We start from the raw sequence: 23,308 nt of genomic DNA on the forward strand, positions 1-23,308 counted from the left end.
GCAGGCGGAGCATTAACATCTTACACTTAGTCTGATGAATGCTGGTGGACAACGGAAGGGACAAGTTATCGACTGACTGATGGAAAAGACATTGTGGACTAAATCGCTACTTGAAATGGATTGATCAGTTGGATTTACTGATACTGATTAGAACGCTTCCCAAAATGTACCATTCATTTAACGCACTGACTAATGCAGACAACCGCAGTCATTTAATAGCTAATAATTAACTTGAGTTCGCTGTGGAATATACACCCTTCACCCTCCTGTGTCTGTGGTACTTAGTCCCATCTACTGACATAACACACAGATATACACGCACATTTACTGCATTTGGACATTAGCATACACTTACTTGTGGGGACAGTTTGACAAAGTTGTAACCTGAGAGTCTGTATTGAGTGCAAAATGTAGAAATAAAACTTAAGTTACAGTCAGGGAGTATGGTGTGATTTCAGTGTTGACCTCCTTAAAATACTGTATTTCTGGAGCTAAAGACTGAGTGTCTGAAGGAAGGTTTGGATTTTCCTGTTTAAGGTGTATGAATCAGTGGTGTAAACTTCATTTTATTCTTTTAACTTTAGCAGAAAAAATAAAAATTGTCATATTGTTTTGAGGATTTGATGCTTTTCTTTGTCACGTATGATAGTAAACTGAAAATATTTGGGTTTTTGACAGTTTCAAGAAGTCGCCTTGGGCTCTGACTATGAAGAGTCATTTGCTCCATCATTTGATATTTTTAAGCCAAAGGAATTACTTGCATTACCAGTGTAGGATGAACTATTCCTTTAAGGGCAAGATAAGCCTTAAAGGAAAACAGTAAGGCTGTTGTCTGTGATTTGCAGAATAAGTGAACTCAGTGTCCAGTGATGCATTCGCAGTGGTGTGTGTTTCTGTGCGTTAGTGTGTACCATGTTGCGGTTAGGTCCAGGCCTCTCTCCATCCAGCCTCGTGGGCATCTTCAGCCCCCCATACTTCTTCCAGTATGTCCAGCATGAGGCGCACAGGCGACACTGCATGTTGGGAGGTCCCCACGAGTACCACTGGTAGGAGTTGCTGGCTACACACACACACACACACACACACAATCACAGAGAAAGTGAGTGCAGAGTATCTGCGAGCAACACACACCCACGTTAGAGAACGTGCACATGATGATTCACAATCCACATATAATCATGAATGCATTCTCATGTTCGTGCAAGCGAGAGCAAAAGCTTTAATCATTCATCACTGAATTAACTACAACCACTAAAATAACTCCAACAATACGCTGCTGCAGGGCACGAAGCACTGTTCCCTCTCCTCTCCATTTTGTAAATCCAATATCACGTGTGCCACAAGCAGACAGCAGTGATGATGATTTGAGCTCTTTAAATAAGTTAGTGGTCTACTGCGGAGAAGTGTTGATGAAAACACAAGATTTAAGATTTACTGAGGAACACAAGTTGGATGTACACTTCAGTGTTTAGTTGTTGAAATATACTGTTATTAGCTGAGATCTTAAAATAACAGTACAAACGGATGCTGTAATAATGTATACTTGGTCACATACATAAATCACTGCAGATCTCAGCCTGTGTTATTCTTGTTTTTACAATAACTGATGTAAACGAGCCTTTAACAGCAGCAGATCATCACATTAGTAATTCAATTTGAATACGTCCACGTTTCTCTCTGTTTCAACCCTTCATATGCACTAAACTGATGATTTTCTCATCCAAATACTACGCTTTTTCAAAACTGGTTTCCAGAGGGGATAAATATGGCTTAGTGGTTTTGTGTTTTGGTGTCTACATGGGAAACTGAACTATTGCCAAACTATGAAATAAGCCTGCCCAGTCACAGTTGGGGACTGTGTGTAAATTTAAGGGCACAACCCCATTTTGCCTCTAATGCTCTCTGTGATCGCTCATTTTAAACGTCAATAAACAGCCAATCACTCAGCACCCTCCTCTCATTAACTGGTTTTTATGCTCTGTCAAATGTTTTTAAAAGGTCTTGTCGTACTTTGTGTTCATACAGAGCGCAAAGTGAATTTCAGAGGCATAATGACTGCATAGACTGTCAGGAGTTAGGCTTGAATTAATCTTGGGTGTTCCAAATTGATGCCAAGACAGGCCTGCATGGGGTGAACATTTCTACGTGATCAAAAAGATTCACACTAATCCTGGGAATTCATCAATCTGTTTCATTGACATAAAGAGATAAGAGCAAAAAAAGAGAAACTGTAGAATAACACACAGTCAGTGTGTCCATTGTTAGCCTTCTTACAGCTAATAGTTGTACAGTTAATGCAGTACACTGGGTAAACACTGTTCAGTGGTCGAATACGCACAAATGACACAAGGCAAATTCCCTTTTTTTTTTCCTTAAGATGATTCTTTTTTTTTTGCAGTTGACAGTCTGGAGAGGCATTAGAGATGCCGGAAAGATCCCCTGGCTGGGGGTTGAACCATGGACGATGTAGTTATGTGGTATGTGATGCACAAAAAGTCCCTGTGTTTTGTGTTTGAAAACATGTTTAGATCTTACATTGTGTCTCGGAGTAAAGACGAGGCTTGAGAATTAATAAACTAAGATTTTGTTTTTCATTCAAATCAAAAACATAATAAAAATGAAACAGTCCCCTTGAAAGCCAAAGCAATTCCTCTAAGTTCATCGTGTACTGGAATCTACATCAGACCAATACTAGACGACTCTTGCTTCAGGAAGCAAAGAAACAGCATGACAGCTGTATTACACATGTTCATGACTTACTATAGCAGCTTTCACAGGCTCTGCCCAGGGTGGGGGTCTGTCCTGAGCCTGGAGGTCCCGGGACCCCTGCACCCGCTGCTCCATTCATCAGAGCCGGCTTTACATTGTTACTCAGCTGGTTAGGGTTTGGCTTGTTACTGTCAGGGCACAGAAACAGAGACAGGGTCAGAGCAGCAAAGATAAGACAGGCCTACTCAGTGTACAGTCACTAAGAGAATAGATAACATTCATCAGGCTGCTGCCACAGACACTGATCCTGTACTGAGAGCTGTCATGAATACTAATAGAGAGAAAGAAGGGTCTGTGCTCTGACAACAGCAGCACATGTCCAGCTTTGCAACACCACAAATGTTGCTACGAAGGTCAGAACAACTGGAAACTTTTCTTTATATCTCAGTGTAGTCAGATGACAGAGTGCAGCACAAATCACCTCTGATGAATATAATTAAACACAGAAACTAGTTGTACTCACTAGTTGGGGATGTAGACCTGCTTCAACTTGCTCTCTGCCTCAGCTGCCTTTAATCGTTTCTGGAGCAGAGACATCAGAGGTAGAGGAGGAGGAAGAAGGGAAAAGTTATCAACATTGAGTTTAGGACACCATTAAACTACTTCATTTAAAAAAGGGTCCTGGACCAAGACCGACATATTGACAATTGACCCATTATTAATAAGAATAAAGGTTAATAAGTTTATGATCATTTTGATTATGATTTTTTATTTTAAACAAGTCATGTTTTTGAAATGAATGAAATGAATGAAATGTATGCTTAAAGGTGTATATAAAATGTAAACGAATCAATAAAGATCAACAATATTTCTTTTTTTTTTTTTTTTTTTTTTTACTCAGGACGTACAGTAAATCAGATCAGGCTTTCAGAAAAAGATCAATGTGTAACAGTTATGAGGAAAGTGAAATCATCATGAAACAATATAGACAGTTATAAATAACTTCGTATAATGGATGTCTTTACCTGCTGTACATATCTGTCTGTGGTCTTCCACATGTAGTAATACTCAATAATACTTGTCAGGGACTTCCAGGGCAACTACAGAAGGAGAGAAAGGAAAAATTATCAATATTTCAGTCTAATGGTTATTACCGTGGTGGCAGCAGACATCACTGACAGGTGACTGGTTTAAAAAAACAACAAAAAAAACAAAACCCAGGATGAGCTTGTAAAAAGTCAACAGTACTGTGATCACCTTAAAACCTTCAAAAAGTCTCTTTTATTACCAAACTTTTTGTGAACGTGCTCACTAATCATCTGCGACAAAAATACACATTGGTGGACATTAACAGTCAATGAATCAAATGAATAAGTCAATAAATAATAAAAAGAATGACAATAAAATGAAATAATCAAACACAAAACAATCAATGTAATAACATCAAGAACACACACATAAAAGCTCTCCCACAACACCACAACACAACACTACATCTCTGTTACAAGCATTATCTGCACAAGACTAACAAGAAATAAAACCAATTAGTACCACCAGACTAAATAACATGATGTCAGCAGCTCTGAGCCGACCTATAAACTAAAGATGAAGGTGAATACGGTCAAAAACAAGCGGTATGTTTGAGGTAAATAAGCAAAGAAGTCTTGAAAAGAAGTAATAGAGGTAAGCGTGTTAGGCAAATCGTTCCCATCTGTTAGTGCTTTAAACATCGCTAGAAATTACAGGCACGAAAAAGATTCTTTGCATAAATGACAAAAACAACAAACTGGCCACAAAATCGGTTTGAGGCCACTGAAGTTGCTCTGTAAACTTCCCTCTAAGAAGTTTGAAAGGAAAATGAGCTGTCAAAGTAGTGGCCCCACCCATAATGGTGGTGTAGTCCCTGTTGTTTGAGAGAGGGCCTGGGTGGAAACGAGAGCGAGCGGCACCGACAGCAGCCAGCCACCAGGTGGTGGAGTGATGCACACAGTGAGAGCTGAGCACAATGTGGAGGAGAAAGGTCCACAAACGGCAGCACCATCCTTCAAGCTGGAGGCACAGGGGACGGCGAGGAGCTACAGCTTCCTCCTGGCTTTTAACTAACACTCACGCTAAGTCTCCTCAGAAATATTTCTTTGGCATGCTTTTAGGGCTGGATGCTCACCGTTCTCAGCTTTAGCATTTTCACTCTTTAGTAAGAGCTGGCTGCCGCATTCACTTCCAAGACTACTATTTTGCTTGAACGCTGTGTAAAAGCTAGATCAGCTTAATGCCTATATCAAGTATAAATATCTGCTGCAGAAGTTCAGCTCTAATTCTGTGGTTTCTGCACTCATAAGCAGCAATTATTGATGCACTGAATATTTACTGTACACATCTCTACATTAGATTTGGGCTGGCTGATAAGGAGCATACGAAGAGCTCAGTATGTCTTCCATGTTTATCTATGCTATACTATATTTGACTACGCTATACTATACCTTATTGAAAAAGTCTTTAAAAAGACCCCCACCACATGATATATCAGATGATATATCAAAATAGGTGAGACATCTCTCCACATTTGTAAAAATAATCTAATGCAATTCACTTTCTTGAAATCAATACCACTCTTATGTCTGTTAGTTTTCTTCAAATAGTAATATACTTATAAAATATTTCATTAATTTAACTAAGATGTCTGTTGAAGTCAAAAACCGTAAAATAAATAAAATAAAACTCCAACTACACACCAACTAACTCCAGAGTGTAAAAATGACTCATTGTGAAAGTCTGGACTCTTTTTATCACCATGCAGTTACCACCAAGTCTAGTCTTTATGCTAAGATAACTGTCCCCAGGCTAACAGACAGAAATGCGAGTGGCATTGATCTTCTCAGGTAACTCACAGCAAAGAAAATAAAATACACATATTTCCCAAAAATGTGAAATGTTAAAATAATCTTTTTTTTTTTTTTACAGGTTTGTTACTCACAAAGTCCTGCTGGATATCAGTGAAATCTTTGCCGTATTTCTCTAGTGCCTCCTCGAACAGGTTGGCCTCTGAGGCGCTCCACTCCTCCATCTCATCCCTGCAGAGGACGGGCCCACCCTGAGGCACCAGTGCTGCGATGGCTCGAGTCATGTCGTAGCCCGTGGCGTGGAGGGTGTCCATGGCGTGAAACTAAAGACAAAATAGAAAAACATGTTAGTCTCAGGTCTTGGTCATATTGTTTTGAACATTTATGCAATGAAATTCTGCAATATTCTACTGACTTCTTGGAAGGGCATACTTTTATTTTTATTTTCAATCCACGGTGTTTATGTGCAGCCCCTTATGCTCTGGGCTGTGTGTGTGTGTGTGTGTGTTGCCAAAAGGCCTCTCATCTATGTTTTTTACATGAGGATAAGATCTAGGGCAGAATAGACCAGCACCAGGCTTCTGGGGCCAAGTGCTTGTTAAGGATAACCAGACACAGGCCTTAACAATCACTAACAGACACACATACACACAAACACAGATGAACACTACAGGCATTTTCTTTGATTAACAGCGCTGTTTCTCTCCTACACTCTTCACCTATGGTGTGATGCTGATTTAACCAAAGGCTGCTTTCATGTGCGTGTGTGTGTGTGTATCTCACCAAGGTGATGTCTCTGGAGGCTGCAGCAGCACTCATGTGAAGGCTGGGCTGCCGGACAGAACTACTGCAGTCCAAGGCTCTGGCAAATGTACCTACTGACCTATGGGACACAAAGATGACGTACAAGATGAAGAGACAGGAAACGATCTTTGGGTTTACTTTCACCATCGTTTCATACAGCTCCATGTGGTCTTTTTCTGAACTATTTATGCACAAAAGTGTTGAAAGACAAATTGGCAAAAGTCCTAAATCTGGTGCTTCCTGATAAAATATTCAGTAATTTAGCAGTCCCATGATACAGTTAGCAGTTAGCACTAGCACAGAACTGCTAAGCAACCATATTTAGCTCTTAAAAAAAAACTATGATTACCAAACTTTATGAAAAGGTTGAGGTACTTTAAAGACATTTTTACTCTTATTCACTCTCTTGTCGAGATTTTGGTTTTAGAGTGATACCTCTCTTGTCACTGTCCATTAAATAAGAAGCAGGAGCACGGTATTGGTTAGCTTAGCTTAACATAAAGACTGGAAACAAGGGGAAAGAGCTAGCCTGGCTCTGTCCAAAAGCAACAACACCTCTAATGCTCATTAACATTATTGACATCATTAACATTATCTAATGCTAATTAGCATTGTCTTAATTCAGAGTTAATTCTGTTTATCTTGGCTTTGACTCTGTAGGAGAGGTGTTTAAAGGTGTGTATTAACTTTTAGCTTCCTACTTCTCCTGCACAAGTTCCTGTTTACTTTGGATTCATGTATATCTGGCTGTGTTTGTATATGTCAGTGTCTTTGTGTACATATTGTCTGTTATATAATAAGCATATGTTTTAAAGCGCAAACAAATAAACAAATCTTGTGAGTTTGATCTGTACAGAAAAGTTTCACCGGACAGGACTGTTTCCTGGCTGGGCACAGTAGCATCCTGGGGTCTTGTCATCACCAGAAAGTTGCCAGTGGAAACTCTAGGACTTCACCACTATCGGACTGTACAGATCAAACTTTCAAGATGCAAAGCTTTAGAGGTACTGGAGGGCAAATATTTTGTTGCCTTTGCAGAGCCAGGCTAGGTGTCTCCCTCTGTTTCCAGTGTTGCTAAGCTAAGCTAACCATCTGGTGGGTGAAGCTTCATGACATGACAGTGGTTTCAGTCTTTAACTATTTGCATGAAAGCAAATCTCCAGAATTGCCGAACTGTTCCTTTAAAATATTTATTTGTATGTTCTTGTTCTTGTGTGTTGACTTACCGAGCTACTACTAAGAACTGGTCAATCTGTTTCTCCGTCAGTGAGCTGTTGGGGTCCCAGATCTTCTCCTCTAGTTTCTCCAACTCTCTACCATCATCCTCACCTACAGGGACCCAGAAGAAACACATATACAACTTACTTTCTTAAGTACTAAATGGTGTTCCCAATGACACACATAAGTACAATAAGAGTTACAAAAATCCACAATCAAATTTGATTTTTTTGTCCCCTTTTTAAAAAAAATTACTCCCTTGTCTGAAGCGTTAATGAATCCCAGAGATGAAAAGGTGTGGTCTGCCCGTTGCCTGCAGCCAACCTGCCTGAGCTTCTAACACATGTAAAAGAATTTCATTAACATGGGTTTAATTAGAGAGCTTAGCGTCCCACAGTGCCCTAATTGGAATTTCAGAGGTTTTCCCACCTGCTAAGAATAAAATTCTGGCAAAACACTGAGCCCTAAATCTGGCAGAAGAGTAGTCACGTTTGTTCTGAATATTGGCACAAAATATTGTCCCAAAATGTCTGGGAAATATCGTTCAGAGTGCTTGAATGAAAATAATTATGGATTTTCAATATTACAGATTAACTAAAAAAATTGTTTTGCAAAGAGTTTGAAGGACAGGTCTGGTGATATTTCACATTTGTCTTGTTGTAAACAAATCCCATGAAAAGACCAAAACCAACAAACAATTGATCCCACTTACAAGTTTTGTCTATGAAGTCAGATGTAACGTAATCCTCTGGGCCACAGACCTCCAGTGACATCCAAAAACCATTAAAACAAGTCAAGCCGCCACATGGTTGCACTGGGTGACATGTTTTTACATTATGAAGAACCTGGGCACTATAGTTCACTTTGACTCATTCCCACTGACATAAATACACACTAGAGCACCAAATATGTATAAAAGCACAACTGCAAATAATTCCCAACAAATGCTCTTTTTACTCCTGTTTAAGTCATGTTTGCTAAAAACTACAGTGCCCAGCTGTTTTAGGAAATTATTTAGTCTTCTTTAAAAAGTGAAACTATATATCTGTGACCCATTTTTAAAGATTTATGTCTTCACTAGGAAAAATGGGCTTGGTGCCGAGTGCCAGACATGGTAGGAAAGTCTGAAAGTGTTGAGGACTGAACCATCACATTGTTGGATCTGGTTTATTTTTATTGGATTTGTCGACAATGAGAAAAATAAATAATAATTCTGGCCTCATCCATCAAAAAAAGGGCCACATTTCTTATCAACTTTGTATGTGAAACACAGTGTGAGTAGTTGCATATTTACAGTTTGGGCTGCAACTAAACAACCGTCATGTGTTAAGTTCCAGATATTCATACATACACGTTAACAACATTTCTGTACAGGTCACATTTATATTCAGTTGCTCAAATTACTGCCTGTGTGTGACTTTATGTTTTGAGATGAAACGGAAAGCTTTGTTGTCATGCTGTGCTGTGAACATGGTCGTCGCCAATAAAGCATTCATGTAGTAACTTTAAAACCATCTTCTTGTCAAGTAATGTGTAACCATTCCTTTCCAAAGTCTGAGTGACTGTGAAATCATCACTTGTGCAGGACACAGCCAGTAATTTGTTATTTTAAATGCTTTGATTGTGTATAATCATGCTGCCACACTGTGATTGCCATGAAAATTTGGGTTAGTTTTTTTTTTTTTTTTTTTTACTTTACTGATAAAAAAAAAAGAGGTAACCACTGGCTTGGGGCAGAAAAAGCTTGCTTAAAGTTCACAAAGTGTTCCTGAGAATTGAGCAGTTACAAAAGCATGAAAAGTTGAGTAGTTTATTATGGCTCAGTCTGCCCTATTAATGCTGAGAAGCTGCTTTAAAGAAAAAAGTAATCACAGTACACAGCAGGGTAAAAAGTCCCCTGCAGGAAAACATTAATGTGCTAGTGTGAGAATAAACTTCTCTTGACAACTGTGTCAATTAAAGCAAGATTGAAGTACAATGTACCTTCGTTCAGGAGGTCGGTGATGTCGGCCTGGTACTTGTTCCCAACGCGGATCTCCCCCTTATCAGCCAGCAGAGTCTTTTGCTGAGGGTCATACACCAGTGAGTAGAAGAAGGCATCCTGGGAAATACAGATGGCAGGAGGGCATGAGGATGCAATGAAAGGAACAGGAAGTGAGAGGGGCAAATGGAGAGGCGAAAGAGGAGTGTATCTGTCTCTGCATGTGTGTGTGTGTGTGTGTGTGTGTGTGTGTGTGTGTGTGTGTATGTGTGTGTGTATGTGTGTATTTTCCCTCCGCTAGTCTCTCGTCTCCTCATTACTGTATGTGAAAAGAACATTCTGGGTCTACACGCTGAATAATTCATCTGGAAACAAGGATCTCTAAACCTGTAAGTCTCTTACACATTGATACGCGTCTTAGATACGTCCTGTAGTCTAATGCACCTAATCGCCATTTAGGAGACAACATCATGCTGCTGGATATCATCATACCTCTCTGTCCAGGTAGGACTTCAGGGCTTCTGTCTCATTCAGCAGTGTCACACAGCACTTCCCTCTGAAGAAGTCCAGGTGAAAAAAAAAAAAGAGTAAAGGACGGAAAGAAAGGAAAGAGCAAAGTGTGAAGAGACAAGAAAAGGACAGAAGGACAAATGATTGATAAGAAGAAGATAAGGAAGGAAAGACATGTGGGAAAGGACATAGAGGAGGCAAGAGAGAGCGAATATTTAACAAGAGACACAGATTAAAGTCCATGGTAAAACTAGTTACATAAGTGCAAGATGAAAGCCTTGACCAAACACCCGTCTGCAAGAGGAACTATCTAAGACGATACTTTGATGTGACTGTATCTTAAAAATCTGCAATGATGATACTGATCCAGTTGGCACAGCATGTTATTTGACAAATCATGATCCAGCACTCCTCTCCATCCCTTAACCGAATTCAAATTATTTACCGGCTAATTACTCACGTCTCTGGTATGAAGCAAATACAACTTGGCAGCATGAGAAACACCTCATGTGACCTCACTGCAGACTGGTGTCGAGTTAAAACTTCACTGAGCTTGATTTCGCACTAAACGAACGGCTCAGAGTGTTTTTATTCGAGCAGATGTTAGTTTCCTCTTCCCGCGACTCTTCAGAAATGTCAAGTAATAATGTGGTAATGATTAGGTGGGTTTGGAGCTTAATGGTGAGCAAAGGTTGTTCTATATGTAGGAGCAGATTTCTGTTGACATTCAGTGCTCAAAGTGCACACAGAGTATAGGTGGATTGTTGTGTGTTGGAGTTTGTTACCACCAATTAAAAGCTGATGAAGATGGCTGCTTCAAACCGTCTTTCAGCCATTATTAATGACCACATTGTCATCAATCACCCGTTTTCTAAGAAACTGATTTGATCACTAAAATCTAAATGAAATAGATAACTGCACTTGAAAATGTCAATTAGAAACCCATGCGAAAGCTTAAATAAAAAGAACTACAACACATCATTTGGTGGTATAACACCAGTGAGGTGTACGGCAGGGTACCTGATGTGTGTGGCTGGTAAAGACTCCAGCTGGCGGGACAAGAAGAGCTCTCTGTGTCTGAGCTGGTGTTTCTGTTTCTCAGGGAGGTCCGCCATCTCTGGATTCTCCATCTCCTCCTCCAGCTCCCCTGGGTGGGGGAAAAGGGGGTCGAAGGTCAAACATATGCACATCAGATGAGGTGGAACAATGGCGTCCACAGGGAAAACTAGCCAACGCACTGGCTGCAGCCACACACATACACACTCTCAGGTGCACAACAAGCGGCCATAAAGCATAAGGACGGACACTTGATGAGCCAGAACAATGACGTCTCCAGGGAGAAGGAGTCTTGTGGACACACACACACAAACACACACAGTATTTTACATAAAATCTCATTGATTATATTATACATACACAATTCTCCTCTCCAAGTTCTGTATTTCAACCCCTATTACATAAGTATCACTCAGGTCCACACTCCTCTTTATATATTATTAGTCTATTATTTTTTTCAATAAATCTCCTGTATTTTCAACAGAAAACCTACAAAAAGAACCAGAATGTAGCTTAGACCTGAAATAATTAGTTGATTAACCAATTAGTCAATGACCAGAAAATTTATTATCAACTATTTTCATAGATGATTAATAATTTTTGGTCTTTTTTACCCCCCAAGTAAAAATGCAAAACACTTGCTGGATCCTTCTTAAATGTGCAGACATTTGAAGTCGTTAACTTGGGCTCTAGAAACAACAAATGTCCATGATGACATTTTATGGACAAAACAACTAAATGACTAATGGTGAAAATAAGATGCAGATTAACCAATAATGAAAATCATCTTTAGTTGCAGCTGTGACACAGATTCTTCTACATTTTCCTTTCTTTTAATCCAACGCTTAACCTCGTGGGCTCCTGGTGCCCTGTATCACTCACTCACAAACACACACAAACACACAAACACACACACACACACACACAAACACACACAAACACACACACACACACACACACACACACACACACACACACACACACACACACACACACACACAGGGTGAAAAACAATCCAAGAATGAATGGACAGAACAACTGTTGAAGGGCTACCAGCCCATCGGAGTGGGTCATGTGCCTGAGTCACTCTATAAGAATAGATATAAAGCTGCTGCTGGTAGGCAACATCTCCACTCCACACACTCTTCCTCATCTGTGGATAAGGAAAGAAATTGAGGTGGGAGAACCATGGGAGGAGAAGGTGAGATGGACAGGAAAACAGATAAACAGAGAGACAGATAAAATAGGTAAGAAGAGCACAGAGAGGGGAAAGTGTGACCAAAGTGATAAAGAGCAAGGGAGCATGAGATGAAGACAGAGACGTAAAGACAGCGAGGATGAGAGAGGGAGAGGAGGAGGGGGAGCAATAGAGAAATCAGCAGGGAGAGCAGCAGAAAGAGACAAAGACAGGCAGAGAGAGAGAGAGAGAGGGGGGGGGGTGGGGGGGTGGTAGAGAGAGTAAAGACGACAATGAGAGAACAGAAGTTAAACGGGCAGAGAGAGAGAGAGCGAGCAGTCAGTACGTGCTCCAATTCATTTGGAGTTTCATTAGAGGAAGCGAGACAGAAAGAGGGAGACGGGGAGCAGAACAAAAGCAATCAAGGGATTTTCAGGAGAAGAGATGTGTGGCCAAAATCAATAAGTGCTCCTTCACTCCCTCACTCTGCCCAGCACTCAGCACCCAGCAGACACACCATCAGTGCCCAGAGCGCGCGCGCGCACACACACACACACACACACACACACACACACACACACACACACACACACACACACACACACACACACACACACACACACACACACACACACACACACACAACACACACAAACACAGCAGGGGCCTCACTCCATCTTCTGCCATGTAAAAGCAACAAAACATAGACTGAGATTATTAATAAAAGAATAACAAATTTAAAGGGAATAAAAAACCATGGTGGGAAGTTGTAGGAGGGTAAGTGAGGAGACAAAGTGTGTGTGAAAGTCAACTGTGTGTGTCTCAGAGTGGCATCAAATATACTATGCATGTGTAACATATTTGAAACATATGTTTTGTAGGTGCCTCATTCTTACGTCATGTGCATGTACATATGTTTTACATTTACATTTACTGATGTTCCAGTAGTTATCCGGCCAGGCAGCTCATAATGAGCTCATAGTGGTTCTGGTAGTGTTTCCCCTACAAGGAGCCGCATTAGCATGAACATGTATAACAAAGCTATACTGAATCAAACTGACATTGCACATGGAGTGCATTAATTACTGGCAAGACTTGCTTGTGCTGTACACAAGACTCACTGTAGAACAAATCTCCATTTAAAACCAAGATGTGAAACTGTATTTTTATGATTTTCCTCATAGCAGCTAGGTTGAAATGATAAAAGGCAGAAAATGAACTTCAACAGAAATGAATGACAGCAACATGTAAGTTATGCAGATGAGGAATCACTTTAGAAGAACATTGGTATAAAAAGGTTTTTATGGGCAACAATCGGACCGATACTGGAGTGTGGAGGCACTAAACTGTACACATTTTTAATAAAGAATAAACCAATAAACACATAATCAGCTTGATACAGATTCTTTACACACACAGGCAGGACCTTTTTCAGAGCTCCGCAATGGCTCCCAAGCAAACTGGATGGCCATGTATACTACTGTAGGGTAAAACTTTCAAATTGAAAGTCATACATCACAAAGTAATTCAGGGTTTGACCCAGGAAACTGGTTAGTGGAGAGTGGAAGTGCTGCCAACTTTTTCTCACATATCAGCACCTGATTGGGCCTGATTAAGCCGTTTGTTTCTACGTGTCCCTGCTTGTACAAACTCTGAAGGTTTTTTACCCCCCGTCATTGCAACACACCGCTCTGATTAATCAGTAAATGTACAATGTCTCCTTGGGCTGCCAACTAATCAACTCCTATTTTCTTTATTGATTAATCTGCCAATTATCTCAATTAATCAAGTTTAGTTTAGTCTTTTACTCCATTTAGTCTTTCACTCAGTCTATGAAATGTCAACAAGTGGGTAAAAACACCCACTGAAACTTCCCACAGGCCAAGGTGATTGATTTGTTTGTCTATTAGTCAAAGATTCAAAGATATTCCATAAACCACCATGTGTCAAAGAAAATTCTCACATTTGAGAAGCTGCAACCAGCAAATGTTTGACATGTTCGCTTATAAAGTGGCTGAAACAATAAATCGATTATCAAAATAGCTGCAGATTCATTTTCTTTCCATCCGCTAATTGATTGACTAATTGCGTCAGTGCTAATGTGATCAGTCAGTCACTCATCTGTTGAGCTAAATCCGACAGATACTGACACATCTCATCTCATTTTTTATATAGTTACAAGACTAGGGCATTAATGTCTTTATCGAAGAGCCAATAGTAAAGATTTGACAGGAAATGACAACAAAGACTAGATGAAAATTCAAATAATTGGCTCACTCATTAAATATGTGGCCTTCTGCGTGTGATGTATCACCTCTGCTCATTGTACCTGAAGCCTAATTTTAGATTTCATAAAAATGTAATGAGGCACACTTTTTTTTCAGGCAGTGACAGGTGCTTCCTCTTTATTACACTGAGCCTCTGAATGACCATATGAGTGAGGTGTTCTTTCATAAAAATAAAAAAAAACTAAAAAAAACAAGGCACATGTTCTGTTGAGGGCTTAAAAACTTAAATAATGTCTATTCTAAATATGTGACATCTATTGCATGTGCGTTTATACTGGTGACACACATGCACACAAGCAGGATTATGTAGTGGTCCGTCAGCAGGCTGGCCCTTCCAGCTGGCCTCTGGCTGTGTCCCTGAGTAGCAAGTCAACTCCCCAACCTCAGTCCTTCTCCTTTCCTCCTCTGAGCCAATCTCCTGGCAGTGCACCCACACCATACTCTCTACAAATTGCCTCTCCATCTCACCTGTCCCTGCCAATTATCAATTATTGATGAATAGGTCGCCTTACTGGGCTGAGAGGACAGCAGTGGAGAGAACGGGCCTGAGGGTGACACGAGGAGGTGAGGAGAGCGCAGCAGAGCGTTATTGCCGTAACAAACTGACTGCACCTCTATGATACAGTGTGTGTTTATGTGGTGGTGGAGGGGCAGGAGGCAGGAACAGACGGATACAGACATGTAGCTTCTTCTTAAAAATCCCTGGTCTAAACTGTTTTTATTCACTGAAGATCAATCAATGTAAAATCAATTCTGTGGTGTGAGTTTGGTAACACTTTGACATAACTTAAAGAGTCTTAACGTGGTCTTAAAGGCTGCATTATGGTGAAGTGATGAGCAACACTTCTTGTCAGTGACTAAATTATCCACCAATATATGAAATCATCTACAGTCATCACTACATAACCAATACTGGGATACACTTTTGTCAATACTGCTGAGCTCCAGCTCCCATATTAAATAAAATAAGGTGATTGGGTCTTCAGATCTGCAGGCTAGACTACATGTTTGCAAAGTCAAGGATTAGTTTGAGAAAAAAAAAAAAAGAAAAAAAAAAGGATTTAAATTTTAATGTCATTCCACCTCACATAAGTGCATCGTGAACATTGTTCTTCATTCTCAGCACATTCCAAACAAGAGACAGAACAAGGCCGGCATAGTCAGGAGAAAACAACAACAGTTCATCGGGACAATGTAGTGTTGTGGTGCTGATCATTTTCTGTGTCTGTTTTACTATGGCTACAATGGGACCTCAAGTCTAGTCTGCATTCACTGAAGGCTGCATCAGGGTTTTGTCCTGGGGCTGGAACTGCAGAGCTACTCAGCATGTTGTTCAGTTATCAAAGTGGTGGTAAAAAATTATACCTAAAGGTAAAACAGTATAAAGTTTAAGTAGAGTAAAGTTTAGTAATTTGAAATTTCAGCGGTCAGTAGTGCAGCCCGTCTGGGGATCTGGGAATATAAACACCTACAGTATATTAGTAGTTGCGCAATCAAAGGCACCATAAGCAAATTCATTAAGTATTTCTGCATTAACAGTATCACATTGTTTGGGTTAATGTGGCTTGACTGATCTTTTTTTTGGCTCTTTAAGTTAAGATAAATAAACAGTAAAGTCCCTCCCCACTCACAAAATGAGTCACTGTCAAAAACAGATTCAAGCACTGATTAAAACTGTAGACTGAAGCCGTGGCTGATATTGCATACTCTTCCCTTGATACAAAAATTATGAACTTTATGAACAACCTACACATCTTTTTTTGAGTTACACGTACTGTTTGAATAAGGTGCACCGTGTTTCTCAGGGAATGAGCTTTCCTCCAGACAGATGGATTATTACACTCAAATATACAGCACTGTGCAAACATTTTAGGCACTTTAGATGTCTAGACTCTAATCCATCATCAGTACCATCGGGGAAGCATCTGATCAGTCCCAAATTCATTCTGCAGCATGACAACAAGTCCAAACATACTACCGGAGTTAAAGAGTCATCTACAAAGACAAGAGGAACAAGGAGTCTTGCAACAGATGGTCTGACCCCCACAGAGCCTTAATCTCAACATCATGGAGTCAGTCTGGGATCACATGAGGAGACAGAAAACACAGAGGAACTTAGAGAACTGAGGCAAGTTCTCAAAGATGCTAAAGACAGTCTACCCGCTGAAAGTACACTGAGAAACTCTGTGCAGGTATTCTGAGGAGAACTGGTGCTGTATTCAAGTCAAAGGTGGTCACAATGAACACTGATTTGATTCAGCTTTGTTTTGTTTTTCTTTCCAACTGTACTTTAAAACCTATTCAGGCATTATTTCTAAAAGCTTCCTCACTTTGCACAACCTTTGCACAGCTCTGTATGTCAGTTTACATGCACCTACTAGAGCACTCCAGTGATTCAGTACTGTGCTTTCATAAAATGCAGGAACTCACAAAAGACAGATTTTCTTTTTCTTTTTTTTTTATGATCAAAATCATGAGTCAAGCAGCAAAATGCTGGATCCTATATATCCTATGACACAATTAAATATTGTCTTTATCAGACGCTTCCTGTCTGGCAAAAGTCTTTCAAATTCCAAACCTTTCCATTAAAAATTTGTGGACTACAGTCCCAAGCTGAGACAACTTTCTTGACATCACAAGGGATATTTTCCCCACACATAAAAAAGCCTCCTCCTGAACTCACTGAATACTACCCTACCCTAAATGTAAACAAGAATCCAAGTGCCCCTGATGTGGGGTAAGGACACCTAACTTGGTTTCTAAGAAGCATTCTAAAATGGTGTATGAGGCGGACAAAGACCAAGGACATTACATTACATTCACTTGGCAGACACCTTTTCCCATTTTACTTTAACTGTATTCAAACCACCAAGCAGAAAGAGGTAGATGTCATTCAAAAGTGGGAATGTGTGCCTTTTAAACAAATAACTAAAAGCATGTTCAGTGCTACATTGTAAGTGCTTAAATGCCACATTATCCAGTGTTAGAGTTCAGTGTCAGATTTATTGATTCCTCCAAGTAACCTGGTTTCTTAAGTGCATGTGATCTTAGTTAAAACTGTGAGAAAGTTGGCTAGTCACTAAAAGCAACAGCAGTTTAGTTTAAGAGCTGAAAGGCAAAAAACTGCTTCATTGCTGAACACACTGTTTGTACACTTAAGGATATTATTTTAGCATATTTTTCATATTGTTTGCAAACAACAAATGCAGCACATAAAAGGTTTTTTTTGGGAATAATTCCCCCCCCCCCCCCCCCTTCCTCCCTGACAAACATAATAGCTCAATTTTCCTAAAGCTAAAAAGTAATCAATTAGCTGCTTCACATGTATTAACAACAACATGACATCTCCATATGCTCCACAACAGAGACAATGACACATGAGGTGACATGAGGAGTCATGAGGTGAGGATGCTGTTGTCACACTGCAGCTAACAAGGCTGCATTTCATAAAGCTCTGCAGCCTGGGATGTAAATTAGAAATGTATTCTCTCACTGTAAGACCTATTTACTTTTATCTTTATCAAATAATGTCATGACTCCTGTCAAATAGAGAGCGGGTGTGTAACTCGAGTGGTACAACATGGCTTCTACTGGCAGGATGAGGGGTTGTTTCCATGTAGGGACTCCTGTGCTGCGAATGAATTCAAATCTAGAGCGACAATCCGAAAAAAGGGATGTGAGAGAGGTTTATGGTCCAATTTTGGGCCCAGGCTGTAATACAGAGGACTTAACCCACAATCAGCTTGACTTCAGTTGAACTGGTTCTACGTCTGTGCATCAGTTCACTGACGACCGTTGTTGTCCATTGTTTCTGGGAGCTAGGAGCCACATTTCAAAAATAGAAAAAGGTTTGAGTCATGGCAAATTCAAATGTCTGAAGGGAGGGGCCTGGGAGGTAAAATGCCAAGTCCGCAACAGAAGCTGACCACTCAGGAGGCCGCTTCACTCACAGGGGAGGGGCTAATGCTCAAGTTGGAGGCCCCATTGAGGGAGTGCTCAGAATCTCTGCAAGCAAAATATTTGATCAATGACTCACAGCAGAGACACATTAAGACACACAGTCTCATACACACACACACACACACACACACACACACGACTGCCATTCTCCACTGATCCATAACGAAACTGAATTAAACGTACCCCTCCAGCAATTGCTGTGACAGGGCCCAGAGCTAAGAACTCAAGTCCATCATGCATATAGGAACTCATCTACACGCACACACACACAAAAAAAGGCACATACAGTGAGGCTGCAGCTACAGAGACGCAGACAGGATACAGCCCACACCCATGCGGTGTGCAGCCATTCCTGCCATGCATTTTTTACATATTGCAAATGTCTGGAAGCCCCTTACCAAACTGCAGCTGGTAGAGCCCAGCCAAAGCTGAGAGGCCTGCAAAGGAACAGCCAAACAAACATAACTCCAGGTTCAGACACAATGCCCTGCTACATCTGTCGTTGTGCCAATACTGTTATGATGACACTGCGTTTGTTACATCTGCGCTTTATGCATCCTTGGTTACAACTGAAATATTCATGTTTAATTAACACTTAACATGCAGCTGGAAAATGGACACACACCAAAAAAGAAACATTCAAAGGTGTTTTGTCTTTAAATTTTTGTTGATGGTTGAAAAAGTCACAATGCTTCATCATGCTTTCACCAAACAAACCAAAGAAAAAAAAAGTCCTGTGCGGATGAAGCAGCATGTGTATGAACGCAGACAAACACTGCTGAAAAATAATCACAGACTTTCTTAAAGGGACACACACACTGGGAAACTGATGCTGTGTGGTCCAACAGAACAAACAATTCTCTGCTGCCACGGATAACACCCCCCACCCCCCTTCAGGCCACCTCTGTGGACTCTGCTGTTAAGAGTCAAAAACACACACACACACACTTTCACACCCTGAGAGCCAACATTTAGCCTACCACACCCAGTCAAAGTTTAGTGGCTGCTAGCTTGAACTATATGATGGCAGCGTTTCCTTTGAGTCTGACAACACTAACACGGGTATGACTGCTGGTGTGACTTACACCAGAATGTGCTAAAATCTCTATTTTTTTTTACACCAATTTATTTGATTTTATTATGCGGATCACTTTTTGTTTGCTTTCTGGTTTTTCTATATGGTTAAAATACATTTCATGTACAAGTGCCAAGTTGTGGGTCAACTCCTGACAGCATGTGCACAGGTAGGAGAGCAGGATTAACCTACACTTAAAAAAAAAAAACAAAAAACAAAAAAAAAACAAACTGTGACTGCCACTGCTGTTGACATTACTCATGCTGCACCACAAAGAGACATACAGGTCATCTCAGACCAGATGTGGAACACACACAGGCCACTCCATCATGTCACTGTGTACTCAAATTAGTGTTTTTGCACACAGACCTTGGCCTTTTTTCTCTTGCATGTGTGGTCTTTTGACACTCACCATGTAACAAAGTACAAAAGTCACAGAACTTGACGTGTTCAGTGTTAAAAAGACATTGGTACGCTTCAAATGAGGTGTTTACATTCGACAATATTTGTAACTTTCTAAAACCGAAATTCACACAGCAACGCTAGGTGTGCAGTGAAAAAGGAGTGCCGGGTTTAAACTGCTCTCTTGAGCGCGGCTACTTTTTGTGTGTACCACTCAGTGCAAAACCATAAATGCCTTTCAGAAGAGACTGCTTGAAAGTGAGCAGCATTATTCTCACATACTATTCACTGCGTCTTGCCCTTCTCCATGATGACACTTATTTTCAAACCACCTCATGTGGCCTTTCAGAGCAGCTATGAAATACTTTAGACGTGGTCACAAGACACTTCATTCAAGCTGCTTCCTTTTAAACAATACCCAGACCTTTAATCCCACTACATAAAGTATTTCAGACAACTGTGTTAGCTTTTAAGTTTAAAAGTGATGTTTGAATGAATCTCAAACTGAATAATGCCTCATCATAGCCTCCAGCAAAAATATCCACCTATACAATCCTTTAGTTTTGAACTGACTCACGTTTTTCCTTCGTGAGCGAAAATGTCTGCAAATGATCTGAAAACATTCTATGCCTAACACACGTAAGAGGTCGCCCAACACATTTAAATACACCCAATATTTATTCTTTTCAGTCCTACACGTGCACACAAGAGACTTTGAAAAGTGGAAAGGATGGAGCATTATCAAAGACAGGATTCACTCAAAGGTTGTTATCTTTTCTCTCCTCTTCCTTCTTTGCATTTCAAGATTTAAAAAAAAAAAAAAAAAAAAATTAAAAATGACTGGTGAGGATGACTAAATTAATCTGCCAGCATGTGTGTAGTGGGCGGTGGTATTTTCCCACTAATATTATTCTAAGGACGGAGCAGGGTGTAGACAATCAGCAGTTAAACCACAAGAACGAATTCCGCCTACAGCCAGGTCGTATTTCAAATAAAAAATGCAGTTTATATAAATCCTCAACTGACATACATTCATTTCAGAATCTATATCAACATCTACTGCATGTCTTGTTAGCAGACAAGGTTTACAATCCATCCACCTGAACAAATTTCAGATGAGAAGAAGTGTCAGGCAGAAGTCAGTGTCAGACACTTTTTAAACGGTCAAAGACGCGACTTCTTGTCATGTTCAAGAAAAAGATAATTCCCTACAGTGGGAATAAATCACAACATCCCTCCCTGCTTCTTTGCTCTTTGAATTCAGGCACTCTGGATCAGTGCCCTGAAGGCATAATTTCCAACTGACCACTGGGGCGCCATCCGGACAGAGAAGAGTGGCTCTGGCCTTCAAGTGACACGCTTTGGTTACCTGCAAGTCAGTCTTCTTCCGCCCTTCTTCTTTCACTGCTAACCATCACAGACCGTCTTGGCCTCTGTGTTTCTTTCTTTCTTTCTTTCCTATCACCACGTTTTAAACAATTGTTTCACTGTCTTTCTCCCTGAAAAACATCCTGGTACCCGGAACATTATACAAGGCCACACAATGCTGCTCGAGCCCATCCAAAGTCTGCCAGCTGTTCCAGATAGCTTGCTCCAAGCTCTTGAGAACAGCACCACATTCAAGTACATGCTCCACGCCCACGCTTAAACAGGAAGAGCACACGTGCACAGGCACACGCAGGTTCTATCATATGGATTCATCCAGCAGATCGAACGCTGTCTGAAATCAGAGGAGGGGCTGCAGTCTGGACTGTTTCTCTCAGCTCAGCAACAGCTCACGAACTCAATTCAATTTTGTATCACCCCTTGATAAAATCTGCTGCGCAAACAAGCCACACAATCAAACCTCGTAACAAATAGAGTTGTATTTTTTCAGTTCTGGGGAATCTTCTTCAATTGGATGTGAAGGCACTACAACTTTGCAGTGGAAAATAAATGCAGAGGGTTGTTTTCTAGTGTGTTTTTCATGCCTGATGTTTGCTGGGTGGTTTATGGTCGGTCACTCACTTGCATGTTTGTCTGCCAGGGCGATGAGTGTGCTGGAGATGTCCCTACGTCGGTAAAAACACACCACTTTGGCCTCCACGTTTCCATTGGCTGTCTGCAAACCAGAGACAATCGGCGTTACCACGGCAACAAGTGGTGCCGCACACAGAGCACCCACACACACATACACACACACAAAAAAACCCATAGATGAGGCTAGTTTTTTAACTTTGGCTGAAAAGGCAGTGTGAGACTACAGCACTTCAACAAAATCACTAAGTGTCGCAGTTATCAGGACAGGAAAGGCGTGTTGGGGGTTGTCTGTGCAATCCCAAGATTTGTTTCTTCCTAGTAATACTACACTTGCATGTTGATACAACAGTGTTTTTAAATTAGGAGCTGCGTGACAATGTTTTATTGAATACCACCTGAAAAAGAAGAAAGGACCACTCTAGGTAGAATCACTTCAACTTCAAAAGCAATAAGGCTCATTTAGAAATTGATTTGTAGCTTGTACCGCTTTGTAATATTATACACATGAAAGAAAATGGGATAACACAAATGACAATATTGATAAACTGGGATTCTTTAAAGGGTTAAATATCATTGACAATCACATTTGTACCCTATTACAGGCCGAGCATATTCGATTAGGAACTCTGTCATGAATCCATCCAGTGAGGTATAACGTGAGAAGAAGATGGATGGAGAGATGATGGAGAGGCAAACAGAGTGAACACATCATATTTCTTCACATTCTGCAGATGTTTATTTGAGGCTTGCTACTGCACCAGTCATCAAATAATTAAAATCCAATTTCCCACAGTTCCATATTTGGAAAAAGTTAATTTGCTCATTTATGATTGTTTTAGAGAGCAAACTATAAAACTTTTCTTTACAAATGAAGCTTGTTTTTAATGAAATGTGGACCTACACAATGACCTTTATTCACATTTTTTTTTGTTTAGATTTTGCTGGTTTGTGGGACAACACACACTGACATATTTAGACAAGTACAGATGCAACCAAAGCTAAGATTCTTAAGAATTTCCTTGTGCGTGCTTGTTAAAACTTTAAACCTTACTTGCTCTACAGGCCAAGTGAAGCAGATCATAACAGAGGATAATAAGAAAGAAAGTGACAAGGGTAAACAGGCAGCACCATGAATTGTGGGTGGAAGAAAAACAAAGAAAAGGCAAACATATCTACTGTCATCGAAATGCATGAAAGTATATCTTAAATGTAGCAGAATGAAGAAGCACTACCAGGTTTCTGCTGCGTCTACAAAGTTAAATGCAACTT

At 40.4% G+C, this 23,308-nt stretch overlaps 1 protein-coding gene across 2 annotated transcripts in view; it reads right to left on the reverse strand.

Annotated features, from left to right (window-relative positions):
- Window positions 1–23,308, reverse strand: part of mta1 (metastasis associated 1) — a 42,178-nt gene that overhangs the window by 5,172 nt on the left and 13,698 nt on the right. For both annotated transcript variants that reach the window (XM_071498101.1, XM_071498102.1), the window contains 11 exons: window positions 22,028–22,121; window positions 11,083–11,209; window positions 10,045–10,108; window positions 9,555–9,672; window positions 7,580–7,682; window positions 6,333–6,432; window positions 5,684–5,872; window positions 3,735–3,809; window positions 3,233–3,291; window positions 2,761–2,897; window positions 912–1,060 (listed from right to left, as the gene is read on the reverse strand). In XM_071498101.1, the coding sequence (XP_071354202.1) occupies window positions 912–1,060; window positions 2,761–2,897; window positions 3,233–3,291; window positions 3,735–3,809; window positions 5,684–5,872; window positions 6,333–6,432; window positions 7,580–7,682; window positions 9,555–9,672; window positions 10,045–10,108; window positions 11,083–11,209; window positions 22,028–22,121 (1,215 nt within the window). The remainder of the gene's footprint in view (window positions 1–911; window positions 1,061–2,760; window positions 2,898–3,232; window positions 3,292–3,734; window positions 3,810–5,683; window positions 5,873–6,332; window positions 6,433–7,579; window positions 7,683–9,554; window positions 9,673–10,044; window positions 10,109–11,082; window positions 11,210–22,027; window positions 22,122–23,308) is intronic.

Source organism: Trachinotus anak, unplaced genomic scaffold (assembly GCF_046630095.1).
Source record: "Trachinotus anak isolate AG129_WGS33_773 ecotype Australia unplaced genomic scaffold, CSIRO_AGI_Tana_v1 ptg000015l, whole genome shotgun sequence".
In the NCBI taxonomy this organism is placed as follows: Eukaryota; Metazoa; Chordata; class Actinopteri; order Carangiformes; family Carangidae; genus Trachinotus; species Trachinotus anak.